We start from the raw sequence: 14,640 nt of genomic DNA, 5'->3' as shown, positions 1-14,640 counted from the left end.
TGATATTTTGATAATAAATTGGAGCTGATGCGAATGACAATTACTTAGGGACATAATTTGAGTAACGTCCGTCCAATTGCTAATGGCCAATGTCGTCAAGTAAAGGGATTAACGTCATCAAGTAAAGGGGTTAACGTCGTCACCGTCCAATAAACCGTCCACGCTACCATGTATCCACGATATTACAATCATACCCATTTAAACCAACTGGAAAAGACTATGTTACCCTTAGTATCCCCCATATAAATTTGTCATCTTTACCTGTCTGATTAAGTGATCAACCGCTTTTCTCACACCTATGAGTGGCAAGTATATTCCCAAATTTCAAACCTAGAGTAAATCTCACAACAAAATTCAATCAATTCGAAGAAATTCAAGCCCTAACATCTGTGTATAAACCTTGAATTACTATCAATCCTTCTCAATTCAACTCTCTAATGGAGAACAACTATTTTGTATCCCCCAATCTAATTGAACAAGTTCAGATCTTGCTGAAGAAAGAAGCTGGTTTTGAGTCTTTCGATTTCAACGATCATTCAATTGAATCTCCGCAACCATCTTCGATTCTCGAAGAAGCTATTGTGGGATCGAATCCCTCTGTTGATGCTTTGCGATGTAAGAATTGCAGCGGTGAGCTACTGCGAGGTTCTGAATCAATCATTTGCATTTATTGTGGCAATACCCAATTGCAAGATATTCTTCGTCACCCAATTTGTTTCAATAATACTGTCGCATTTCAGTGGTTTCTGAAGTCGCTTGATTTGGATGGATTTGTAAGTAAACTATATTTTTCTAGATTTTATGGTTGTGTTTTTCTTAATGTTATTTTGTTTTTTTTTTTGTATGATGTTAATTGGAATTTTATTGTGTGGAAATTGCATTGTGAATATGTAGTTATATGACTGAAAAATGGGGTTGCAGGAAAAAGTAGGGGTACTACTTGGTGATCATGAATCTGGTAATAGAGGTCGGAGTTCTTTCAAAGAGGAGGAAATCTGGTTATCGGATTATCTTGATCTCCAGCTAAAGGGGCTGGATGATTCGAGGGAATTAGGTGTGCGTAATGAAGAGCGGCTTCCTGGGAAAAGATTTTTGAGCTTGGTTGGTGTAGATATTGAACAAATTTTAGCTCAAGATTGTATTGATCATGGATTTAGTGTTGGAAGTGAACAAATGGTAACGAGTCAAAAAATAGGAAATGAAAATTGTGGAATTTCAGGAGATAGGAGTCTTAGTTTGTTTGAAAACACGCAGTCTACTGAGGCTGTTTCAAGGTCCGATGAGGGTGAGAACGGTGAGTCCTTTTCTGATTGGGGGGCTGAGTTTCAATCTGCCTTCCCAGAATCTGGACATGAGAAATCAGCTAGTAGCTCAATTGCTGATGCTTTTTCAGGAAGTAATTTGACTACTTCTGGCAAAAATCTTTGGAGTAATTCTGAGTCTGGGCCCCCTTTCAACCCTAATGTATCCGAAGGAAATTTCTTGGTTGAAGGTGGTGGAAAGGCCATTGAGTCAGTCGATGCTTCTTTCGATTGGTTGCCAGCAGATCAACGACCTAATGTCAAAAACGATTCTCCTAATATTGACGAGGGAGATGGTGATGAATCTTTTGATGACTGGGGGGATTTTAGGATGTCTACGAGTGATAATGTTAGTACAACTGTGCCTGGTATTGGTAGTAGTGGTGGAATGGTTACATTTGATCCATTTAATGATTTTACTGATTTCACTATTTTTAAAGACATCAAACATCCTAATAATTCTCTTACAGAGCCTGATAAAGCAACACCAAGTACTGGAGGACAGACTCATCTTCAGATCAATAATAATAAAACAAAGCAGTATGTTGGTACAGGTGATCTTGCTCTTTTGGATGGTACCCACTCAGAATATCAAGGTGTCAATGTAGACAGGAACCAGAATAAGATATCTGATCAAGGTCATTCAACTGGTTTATGGAGTAATGATATACACTTGGGTATAAATAATGAACTTGGTCAGTTGCAAGGCGGAGAAAGCAAGTTACCTACAAGTGGGACTGCTAGTGAAGTTGGTAATTCATTTGACTCGTGGAGTGATTTTGCTGGACTTGGTGTTGAGAACAAAGAGGAGCAAGCTGTCAGTTTCAAAGTGGTAGATGCGAAGGGAAACGGTCATCAAAATGATTCATTGACCTTGTTGAATGATAAATCGCTTGATGCATGGGGTTATTTAGCAGGATCTGGTGGTTTTCCTGACAGTAAGCCAGCTACTAATGATAATATTTCATCTGGGGTATGGAATGACTTTTCTGGTATGATATCTAGTCATGCAAATCAGCCTCAAAGTAGCAATACAAGAACTACAGAAAATCAAGCAGTTTTCACGGATGATAATCTATTTGGTTCATGGAGTGATTTCCGAAGCTCGGGAATTCCAACTGGAAATAGTTCTTTGGGACCAATTGATACCAAGAGCAGTTCAGATCAGACTGATTTCCAGAAAGCTTCTAACAGTCTAAAAATGGTTGATGACAATAGCACATTAAGTTCATGGGGTGATTTTGGGGGCGCAACATCTGTTTTAGAGCAGCAGCTACAAGTTGCTGGAGCAGGGTCATCTGGAAATAAATTGAGCAGTGAAGATGGTGATTTGTTTTCTAGATTTAGTGACAGTGGTAAACAGTACACTATTCAACCTGACAATCGACATCATTGTGATAAATTTACAATACATGATGGTGAATCCATTTGTGAAGATGAAGATTCATTTGGTGCATGGACTGATTTTACAAGCTTAAGTAATTTGCAAGGAAATCTTCCTAGCTCAGCTAATGCACCTGATGACAAGGAAGCTGTTGAGCATGGGGATCCATTTGATACATGGAATGTTATAGTTAGCTCCCCCAGTACACAAGTTGGTAAAGACACTGCGGTCGCAACCTTTAAAACACCAGAATCAAACTTGCTTTCCTTGGATACAAATTCAAACTATGTAGGTCCTAATAACTCGATGCCATTGGACCTAAATGCTGGACTGTTCAGTCATCAAAATGGTTCTGCCCCAGTTGCATCTTCACCAAGCGAGGGTCCTGATTTGGATAGGTATGTGTGCTGTGATCTAATTCTTCTTTTCCACGTCAGTCTATGTCGGTTTCTTGTTTGCTATAGCCAAATGTCTTCTTCCTATCTTATAATGATGAGATTGACCATGCATTAATTTATTTACACTTCTTTTTTTTTTTTTATTTTTTATTTTTTATTTTTTATATTTCTTTTATTTATTTTTATTTTATAAAGATAGGTATCTGATTTAGCTTCAATTTGTGCATTTGTGAAACCATCATTCCTTCCCCCACCCCACTAAATTATTTTTTGGCAGAATTTGTCCTCCTTACATATAGTAAGCCTACCATGTTGAGCGTGTTTCCACTTATGAATTATGACCTAATTTGATGTGTAGCTAATTTTTGAATGGCCTTTCTGTGACTCACAATCTGTTTGGTGACTGTAATGATGCACTTGCTTATATTTGTTGCTTTGTTTAATGTAATCGGAAATCTTAGAAAAATCCATACAAATGTTTGAATTGTAGTTCCGCAGAAGTTAGGGTTTCTTCTAATTCACCATTTTATAATGTTTGGGGAAGTTACCTTACGGCTGATTATTGAAGCCAACTAGACATGATTAGCGTACTGCTCTTGAAAAGTGAAATAGGAAACAATTTGATGTTGTTGAAGGTCTCAACATGTGACCTCATTTCTTCTTGTACCATTATTCTATGGAACTAAATATGAAAAGATTCATTGGGCTTGTAGTACAATTGTTGTGGTAACGCGACAGTTGACATGAAGGAGGTCTAAGGTGGTTGGGAGCTTTAAGGAGGATCTCTCTTCTGTAGGTGGACAGGAATATCTTCACTTAATGGATTTCCTTGGGTGGCTCCAAGGAAATATATTCTATTGGAGCAAGGACATTTCTTTGGATTAGGGAAATAATTGCATATTAGTTTATGGTGCCCACCAAAAAAAAAAAAAAAAAAAAAATCGAATGGGAAAGTGTCTGTGACTAATTCTTCTTGGTTCCATGTGATTACTGATTTGAGGTGTATCCTTGGGTGGAATGATCAAAGGTGTGCAGTTCAGTTAGCAGAATCTCTTGCATTCTGTACACTATGAAATTTGAATATAGGGAGTTCAATAGTCATCCTAAGAAATTTGCTCCAGGCAGATTCCTTTTCTTTCACTTTTGTCTCCCATCCTTTAGTATGAGGCTTTTGACTTCAGTTAGTGTGAGTGTCATACTTTAGAAAACAAAATCTGTCACCTTTTAGACATACAGGATTAGAACTAGAAAGGGGAATTGGGAGATTATCTTGCAAATTCTTCTGTGACTTTTAATTGGATGTTTATTACCGAAGTTCTGGACTATCAAGACCTATATCAAAGCAATTTCACATGATAGTGCATCATGTGGAATACTAACAGCAAAGACCATTCACCGTACAACTCTGCTCTATGGCCATATGGAGAGTAAGAAAAAAAGCTTTTTATTTTTTTATCTTTTATATATTTCTTTTGGGGTTTTGGGGGAAGAGGGAGGATGGGGGGGATGTGGAGGGGATCGAAGGATATAAAGTGCTAAGGTGGTTGACTGTTTGGCGGTGATGATGATCGAGCACTGATTACAACACATAGGGACTGTTCAAGGTTCACTCGCACAAAAGAAAACTGAGGGTTTTAAATCTGATTTTGGGCTTTACTCATCTTTACTCGCGATTTAGGAAGGGCTTTGGGTATTTACAAATTAACTTCAATATTACTCTCTAAATTAGGTTTAACTCGCACCTAAACTAAGGATTTTAGTCTACTTTTATTCTATAAAAGCAAGAATAATTAAATCTTGAATAATATATTCTAGATTTTAAAGCTCCTATAGCCAAAATAAGCACACACAAAAACGAAGAAATAGCCTTTTATAGATATTACAAATCACGACTATAATAGTTTAAATAAACCTAGGAAAGCATAACAGACCAGAAAAAAGAATAAAATTCATGCCCAAAATAAATCTAGAAATTATAATCAATTCTAGGTAGAAGTCTAATTATACTAGGACTCTAGCTACTTAAATAAACTTGTTTTAAAAAAGTAAAACTAATATGTCTAAAAGATGAAAAAACTTATCCACATAGGATGGTAGTAACATGTAAGCCAACTGTAAAAACAGATTCTACTCAAAGTAGGACAAAGACAACCAGGTCAATTGCATCAAGAGAAGCACATACACCATTACCAAGAAGGCAAAACCTTAATAAAACCTGTAAGTATGGGGAAATAAAAGAACAAAAACTAAAGTAAACAATTTTTAGCAATATTAATGCAAGGCCTTGCTTTAGTGCATTGCTGGTGTAGGATCAAGCCCCTAGCAAAGCTTGCTTTTTTTTTATTATTTTTTTTATTTTGTTTATTTTTAATCTTTATCTTAATTTTGGAATAGAGAATGTATAACTTAAACGATAAGTTTTTTACGTTGAATCAAAGTTGCCTTGACTGGTGAGGGTGGTGAAACTGACCAGTAAATATCTCAGTTGTGTGGTTATGAGTTTAAAGCATGCTGCACTTTTTCTGCCTTGTTAATTTGAAATGTTTAAATAAACATTTTATAAATTCTTTTAAGATGGAACACATTGAAATAAATGTTATGCACTCACCAAGTTTCTTTTTCTATGATTTATATATAATTAAGGAAAAACGTAGTAATTTCGAATCTTGTTAGATTCATCTTAAATTATGATTTTTACTTGTTCAATTGGAGATAGTCGTAGGTTTAATAGTTGAAGTTATGTATTGGAAAACATGAAAATGAAAAAGTTCCATCTAAAAAAAAGGAGGAAGTACATCATAAAAAACATGTAGCTATGCTCATTAAATTAGAGATGTTTAATTAGTAATAGAAAAAAAAAAAACTTAATTTGTGTATGTGCACATGCTGTTTTTCTGATTTGATCCTCTGTCAATAATTAGAAGCCTGCGTTATTGGAGTTTATTAGTAATTAACATTCTGTAGGTTTTCTCTTAAATTATGTTACTTTATTAATAATTTTTCAAATATTAATTTCGATATAATGTTTTTTTTTTTTTTTTTTTTATTTTTTTTTTTTTATTTTGATAAATTGCATTTTACCACCTCTTAAACTATGTTACTTTATTGGCAAACATGAAAATGAAAGTGTTCCATCCAAAAAAAGGAGGAGGTACATCATAAAAAACATGTAGCTATGCTCATTAAATTAGAGATGTTTGATTAGTAATAGAAAAAAAAAAACTTAATTTGTGTATGTGCTCATGCTGTTTCTCTGATTCGATCCTCTATCAATAATTTGTGTAGGTTAGTCTCTTAAATTATGTTACTTTACTAATAATTTTTTAAATATTTATTTGGGTATTATGTTATTTTCTTATTTTGGATAAATTGCATTTCATCAACCCTTAAAAACACCACTTTTTGATTTGTCCACCCCGTGAAAACTTAATTTTAAAATACCACCCCATAAGAGACATAAAATTGTACGTATAACGGTTAGTTTGACTATTTTATAGTCTTCTCTCCTTGTTTTGTTTCTCTTAAAACTAATCCCTTTGGTTAATAGTATACTAATTTTACTTCCAAAATCTCCAAATTAGTATATAAACCAAGGGAATAAGTCTTTCTAAGTAAATGAGTATATAAACCAAGGGAATTAATTATATAGGAAACAAATCGAGGAGACAAGGTTTTAAAATGGTCAAAATAGGCGTTACATAGGGCTCGCAGCTGAAAACTGCCTGGTATCAAGGTAAGAGGTGGTGAAATCCAATTTTATGTCATTCATGGGGTGGTATTATAGAGCTTTAAAAGGGTAAATATATCAAAAGGAAAGATTGAAATAAATAGTCCTAACTAATGTCGTTCCGCTACAAACAGTCCCACCTTATGGTTATCTGAGGTTGGCCAGATATTCATTTGATAATATTGGGCCCATTAACTTATTTACATGCTACAATAAGTAATAATAATCACGTGGAGTCTTTTAATGTATTTTTTTTTTCTTATTTATTACCCTTACCAAAATTACCTTTAACCTTCATTCACTTCCCTGTTAGTAGCCATACTTTAGCTTCATCTCCATCTTTTCTATTTAAAAAAAAAAAAAAGAAAAGAAAATTCTTTTCCCATTTATGCAACTCATGTCCCTTATAGTCTCTCTCCTCTCTCTAAATCCACACTTTTCACAAAACCATGGAAACCAACTTTGAGTATCAAACCCAAGTACTCAACCCCAACCATTAATGGTGAAAATAACTTAATCTCAAAGTACTCCGTAGTACTCAACCCCAATTTGACCCAAAAACTAAAAGAAAAGTGACTTTAATCGAAAATTTTGGTTATGGTGAAATTTAAATACTCGTATGAGATTTTGGTTCATATTATTCGAATTTCCAAAAATTTAAAGCATGGAAATTTATAGTTTTTCCTTCGATTTTCTTTGAAGAAATTTGGTAAACATGACTTTGATTTTCAGTGACCATGACATTAGAAGTTAGATTCTACCATTAAACTCGAAATAAAATCGGCGCGACAACATACAATTATCCCTTCTTTTTTTTCCTCTCTCTTTTTTTTTTTTTTTTTTTTTTTTTTTTTTTTTTTTTTTTTTTTCTAAATTTTGATGTTATTGATAGAATAATAGATAATTTATAAATGCTGATTGCTGTTGGGTGAGAAGTTAATGGATGGGGAAATAGGAAGAGGAAAGGGAAGAAGAACGAACGAACAAAAAAGAACGAAAAAAGCAATGGATAAAGTTAAAAAAAAAAAAAAAAAAAGAAAATGACTTTCATGTCATGTGCTAGGACATGGGCATATTTTTACCTGCCATAGATGCTAAACATGTTACCAGGCCCAATATAATCAAACACATCTCAAAGTTTGACCAACCATGGATAAATAATAGGTGGGACTGTTTATAGTGGAATGATATTATTTGGGATTGTTTATTTCAATTTTCTTTATTAAAAAGGGGTGTTTTGAGGGGTGGTAAAATGTATTTAATCCTTTTTTTCCCCCTTTACATAAAACTCAATAAAACACTAAAAACGCATCAAAACTTCATATTCATTGTCTAATAACAAATTAAGTACGATGAACATTGTTGCATAAACAAGTAAAAAGATTTGGTCTTACATATCATTAAACCAAATAAGAAAGTCTTACAAATTATTAACTAAATAATCTTGAGTTGATTAAGAACATAACTGATAAGGGTAGGAGTTAAATCAAACCAAATTCATAATTCCTAAACTAACCCTAAACGAGTTTAGTGACAAGTTCGGAGTCGAACCACAAGGACTAAGGGACAAATATTCAAGACAATTAAGGCAATAAACTAGGTCGAAAGAAAATTAGAAAAGAAAACCACACAACTATAAATCGATTACCAAACAGATAAAAGAACTAGGGATGGGGGACCGGGCATAGTGATGAATTTAAGGAATTAATTGCACATAAATAATCATGAGCTCAATTAGGGGAAATTAAAACATTTAATTCTCTCCGCACAATCAAACAAGATAATTATCAACTAGATTAATTCATTCCCACGCAACCAACCTAGCCTAAACATGAATGAATTATATACTTTCAATTAACTCACTCCCACACAATCAATCAAGAGCATGATAGTATCAAAGGGGCAATAAGTTAGAAAGACTCTAAGCAATAAAGTCATCATCCATATTCACAAATTGAGCATATAACACAATCCAAACACACTCAATTAATTATAAACATCAGTATCCCCTTCATCCCCTTCCTTAGCTTAAAACCCAGCCTACCATACGGAAAGAGACCATGAAAATTACAAAGAAACTAGCAAAATTAGCAACCAAACTAAGAATAGTGAACAAATAGTCAAGGACTAAACAAAGATTAACAACTAATTAACAAAACAATTAACAAGCTGAAAGAAAGGATTAAACTAATGAAAGCAAGTAAATAAAAGCAATAAATAAGAGTAGAGAGAGTAAGAATGCTTATTGATTAATGGAGGTTTCTTCAAATTGATTTTGTCACCAAACAATTTTCCTAAGCTTCCATCTTTCTTTGATTTTTCTCACTTTCTCTCTCTAAAAACCCTAAGCTTATCCCATTGACCTAAGAGAGGGAAAATAAAAGAGAGGCCTTAACTAATCCCAATCTAGGGTGATTAAAAGTTGGTCCTAATAAAATCCCGAAAAAGGGTATTTATATTACAACCTCCATAAACGAAATAAAACTTATTAAAGATAAATAAAAGAAATAAGTAAAAGAAAATAAAAAGAAAAACAAAAGGAGAAAAAAAAAAGGAAGTAAAAATAAAAATCTCCCCCAAAATCAGACCCCTCCCCTGTTTCTTCTTTTTACTCCCCTTCTCCAATCATCATCCCCATTTCACGAAACAACATTAATCAATTCGCACGGCAATCAGGACCCTTTGATATGGATAAAAATAATTCGCGGCCGTCGAAAATCATTAATCCGTACAAATTAAGCAGTGAAAATTGGAGCTGCCGCGCAACCCGTCGGAGCGGCCACTCAGCCTTTTGTCTTGAAATGGATTGTTTAATTTGGTATTGGAGCGCCCTTCCAAAAAAATAGAGTGCCCGCTCGAAGGCTACTGATTCTTTGGCTGATTTGGGCGTAAATTTATGTGATTTTTGGTGTTGAATTGCTGGCGGCTGTTATTGTTGTGTGCGGCGGAAGCAGTGGTGTAGATATGGTGCGGAAGCAGCTTTGTGGGCTGTTACTCACGAGAGGGAGAGCAGGTGGTGCGTTTTGGTGACTTTGGAAGGCGGGGCTGCTGGTATAGTTGTCTTTGAAAGGTGGGTTGGTGGCGCTGCTGTGTTTTGGTTTGTGGGTTGGTTTTTGGTGGGTGAGCTGGTGTTGTGGTGGAGGATTAGGTGATAGTGGGGTGTAGGATAATGAGCAGCAGGTAGGAGCCTTGTTTGTGCAAGGAGTTTGACGTGCCAGTTGTTTATTCCGACCGAAGCTCCGAACATGACTTTAAATTGAATCACGTGCCTCGACAATCACCTGCACAAACCAAGATAACCGAGGAGAGAAGTTGGGACTAAAACTAAAATAAAATGTAAAATAAAACAAAGTAAAATAAAATAAAAGCATAAAATAAACTAAATACTAAAAGGAATTACATAAGAAAGTAGAGAATAGCGAGGAATCATATAAACCAAAACTAAAAACATAAGAAATACTACCTCCGTTTTTTTTAGTTGACACGTTTTGACTTTAGAACTATTCAAACCCTCCCCTTTGACCGTGTTTTGTGCTTTATACGTAATGAAAAATATAGTCATGTGAGATCTTGTTAGATTCGTCACGATATATATTTTCAAATATCAACTTTTCATAATTTTTACGGTAATTAAAGATATTAATGATTGAATTTGTGTATTGGCAAACGTGACTAAAGAAACGTGTTAACTAAAAAGAAATGGAGGAAGTTTAAAATAAACTACGAAAATAAATTAAAAACTATTAACATTTATGTGAACGCTCTTAATAAGAGATAAATAATGAAAATAAGAAAATAATAGATATAAAGATTAAAACGAGCTAAATTATTGGAAAATAAGCCGGAAAACTATTTTAAAAGCACCCCTAAAAGTGACATAATTGTCACTAATCAATAACATAATTGAATATAGAACAAAGCATAAGCTATACCTATCACTAAATAAATATAATTGAAATTTAAAAAATCGACAATCCTACAATTCTTGTTTTCTACATTATGCAGCCACATATTTATAGATAAAAAGGGGAAAATTTAGTGCTCTTCTAATAATATATAATCGATATATTAAAGATATATACATTGGGAAAATTCCAATAGTATTTTACCTAATAACATTTATTTATATATATTAGTAGAGGATTATGATCAAAGTTAAACATGTAAAAAGTGGCCAAACTCCAAATGGTGCAATCATTTGGAAGCATAGGTGGTATAAGATTAGGGCAAAATCCAGTTACAATAAATTTATTTATTTATTGATATTGTCATAATTAAATAAAGGTAAATTCAATAGGAAAAGTACTACCTCCATTCTCAAAAGTTCTTTACTGCTATTATTTGTACATAATTCAGTATAAATAAATTAAAAAAAAAAAATCAATATAAATAGTGATAGAGTGTTGATGAAGTGAGTGGGTGTATGGTGTATGGAAAAAGGTCGATAAAGTAGGAAAGAGTGTAAAAACTAAAAAGGTGGATGGGTGTAATAAAAAAAAAGGTGATAAAATTAAGACAGAGTGTAAAAAGGTGGGTGGCTATAATAAAAAGCTGGAAAAATTAAGTGTGTAAAAAGGTGGGTGGTAAAAGAAAATGTTTGAGAAAGTATGAGAGAATGAGCAGAAAGATGTTTCCAAAACTGGAATAATGTAAAAGTGTAAAGATTTTCAGGAACAGACTAAAACAAAAGGCATAAATAACTTTTGTGAACAGGGTAGTATAAACAATCAAATCGAAGAAAGTAACAATTCTTAAGCAACAAGGGCAGGGGCGTCTAAGGACCTTTGCACAGGGCCTCCATGATTTTAGGGCCCTGAAATGCAGAAGCCCAGTTGATTATTCTAGTTCCTTTCTCACTCGAATACTCGATCACCATAATAAACCAGCAATAATTATTGTATAATTTAACTTCTCAAGATCCTTAATTATTCTCTCTCCCCGTTTGCAATTGCAATTCCCGTAAAAGAATTTATTTATTATTAATTTCTTAATGTAATTTATTATTAATATGTATGTGGAAAGATTCCGGGAGGATTAAAATTCAGTTTCTCCAAAATTTAATCACCTTGCCAAATAATTAACATTTTAATTCCTTTTATATTTATAAATCTACCCAATTTCAATTCACTGTCGATAATTTTTTGAGAAAAAAAAAAATGAAAATTCATATACCTTGCTTTCAATCTTGGCTCCAATGCTTTTGGAAATTTCGGTTGTTGGGAATTCAAGCAAGGAGGTGGCATTCATTAGGTAATGTTGCGTTTGTGTTTGATTGATTCTCTTCATTTTTTTATTTGTATGCATTTGCTAATCGTTAGTTTTTTTAAGGTATAAATTACATAGAATCAGTAGATGTTAATAAAATGGAATTTAGCACTTTTAAAGTTATACTTCGTATATTTAGCCATATCATAGTATAATCAGGGTGATTTTGTCCCGATTTTCTTCTTTTTTTTTTATTTTTTTTTATTTTTTTACCCTATTTTCAATTTACATTTTAGTTTGGTGGCTCATAAAATATTGTTGCTACACTAATTCTTATATGTGGTTAGACACCACAAACCCTTGGTTGTTGCAATATGACCATTTTGAAATAATTCTAAAATCGCATTTTAGTAAGGGCCCAATTTCTAAAACTAGAAAAGGGCCTCTAAAATGTTTAAGACGGCCCTGATCAAGGAAAAATTGGAACTAACATGCATCATTTTGCTACTATGTTTTACACACTCCCATTTGTTTTTTTAATGTATCTAATGTAAGATAAATCTAGGATTCCGTTTGGGAATGGATGTACTGGCACCAAACTTGTCACTATTGTAACAATTTTTACTTCATTGAATCTCTTTGTTTTGTGTCAAATGAAGGTGATAATATTGTTGAGAAATTAAAGCTGCTAATGGTTCTTAGGAAATGCTTTGCTAGGGCTAGACAGAAACTAATGATTATAGGATTGAGGGATTTTTAATTAAATGCTATATATTGCTTTTAGAGTATATGATTCCTATTAATCTATTATGATGGTTGTTCCATATTTCTACGCTTAAATCTGTTCTAGAGAAAAAAAAGATATATTATGGCCAGTGTTTGAAAAGGTACGCCTAAGGCGCAAGGCGTTAGGGGCGTTAGGGGTCATGCGCTTTTTGTGGTCTAGGTGAGGCAATTTTGATGAGGCGCACCAATACGCAGCTTAAGGAGCACTGTGGCACACAAAGAATTTTTTTTTTTTTTTTTCAGAATTTTCTACTAGTGTTTATTATATACGCCTTGCACCGAGGCTCATTGCGCCTTAGGCACAAGGGACTCTTAAACGCCTTGGTGCGCCTTGAGCCTTTTTATACATTCATTATGGCTATTTTTAACGTATTACCTGGTATGGATATCAAGGATATTTAAGATATTATTAAAATATTTAGTTTATTTTTATCAAATAAATGTGAGCTTAAGTTATAAGGGACCTAGGGTTATATTTTTATAGGGCAGATTTTAGGAAAGCTTCATGGTTTTGCTTATTCCTTAAAAATAGGATTTTATATGTGACCAAAAAGATTGCGATTTATCTTATTTAGGAAACCTAGTTAACATAGATTAATATGCTTACATAAAGGGCTCTTTTATGAGTTCGTGATTGAGATTAATAAAGTTCAAAGTTCTGTGATAAAACTTATGAGAGTAGGTGATAAGCTTATTCGCCCAATCTGGCGTATCTAGTTTGGTTTAGTATTTGAATCATTTGTTCAAATTCGTTAGTTTAGGTCCAGTTGATTCCATATCACCACCCTAGCTTTTGTGAAGTCCGTTTGATGTAACAAAATCATATCGTCACCAGTTAAATAGAGTAGTGTAGAGAGATTGGGTAGGAGACAGCTAGGTATATTAGTGTATCTTAGTAAAAATAATTCATGAGGTAGGGATAGTTTTATTGTCGTTAGATAAATTTGTGTAAAGATAATTGACACTATTAATGTCTGCTAGCTATCTATTAAGGTCAGTCTTGGTCTATACTTCAAACTTTAGTTGAGTGTCAACGTCTATTTTAATCATGAACCAATGTCAGTGTTGGCACTTGGCATTAATTTAGTTGTATTAAATTTATTGGAATCGATAAGTAGTGTGCAGCTAATCCATTTCATTTTTCTACTTTGTAGGACTGAACATGGTGATGTTAAGGCTGATGTCAATGGAATGAACCCGAGTGAGAGTACCTTCAAGGAAGCATTGGATCTGAAGTCCCCTGTTGCAGAGACTTTGATTTCTGAGATGCACGATTTATCATTCATGCTTGAAAGCAGCCTCTCAATTCCAAACACTGATAGATGAAACATCATTTGTTGGCTTCTCTTCTACTAGATGCAGGATTCGAGCTTTTTATTGTCTCCGTGCATTGTATTACCATTTGTATTTACTGGCATTGTATGTCCACTTGTATTTTCTAGCTTTTATCCATTTTCTCTAGTGATATTGTGATTTTTGCACAGGTCTTGGAAGTGGTTATGGTTATGAAAGTTTTGAATTTTGTTCAGATACTTTTTAGGTAATTAATACTTCGTATCATCTTATGCTACGAGAAAATTGGATTGATAGATCGTTTTTAAACGTTTAGGCCCGTGAGCCATATATTGTTTGACTATCACAAGTTAAAATGAACTGAACCATAGATCCGGTCCATAGATTGTTAGACAATCACAGAATAGTTAAACTATCATATGCCATCATTGCTAGCTATAAATTATGTGCAATTCACACTAAAAGAGCATAATCTAGTTAATTTTAAGAGGTGCCACCAAGCAGTTCTCTTTGAGGCCACTTGAAAACTCATATGACTCCTTTGCA

At 33.6% G+C, this 14,640-nt stretch overlaps 1 protein-coding gene across 1 annotated transcript; it reads left to right on the top strand.

Moving 5' to 3' along the window:
• Positions 1-263: 263 nt before the first annotated feature.
• Positions 264-14,390, top strand: LOC110739088. The gene is made up of 3 exons (XM_021919544.1): positions 264-773; positions 922-3,083; positions 13,956-14,390. The coding sequence occupies exons 1-3, from the start codon at positions 438-440 to the stop codon at positions 14,125-14,127; spliced, it is 2,670 nt and encodes an 889-aa protein (XP_021775236.1). The 5' UTR covers positions 264-437; the 3' UTR covers positions 14,128-14,390.
• The last annotated feature ends 250 nt before the right edge of the window (positions 14,391-14,640 follow it).

Source organism: Chenopodium quinoa, unplaced genomic scaffold, assembly GCF_001683475.1.
Source record: "Chenopodium quinoa cultivar QQ74 unplaced genomic scaffold, ASM168347v1, whole genome shotgun sequence".
Taxonomy (NCBI): domain Eukaryota; kingdom Viridiplantae; phylum Streptophyta; class Magnoliopsida; order Caryophyllales; family Amaranthaceae; genus Chenopodium; species Chenopodium quinoa.
Note: the sequence above shows the minus strand (reverse complement) of the source record. Positions and strands in the feature narration are given on the sequence as shown.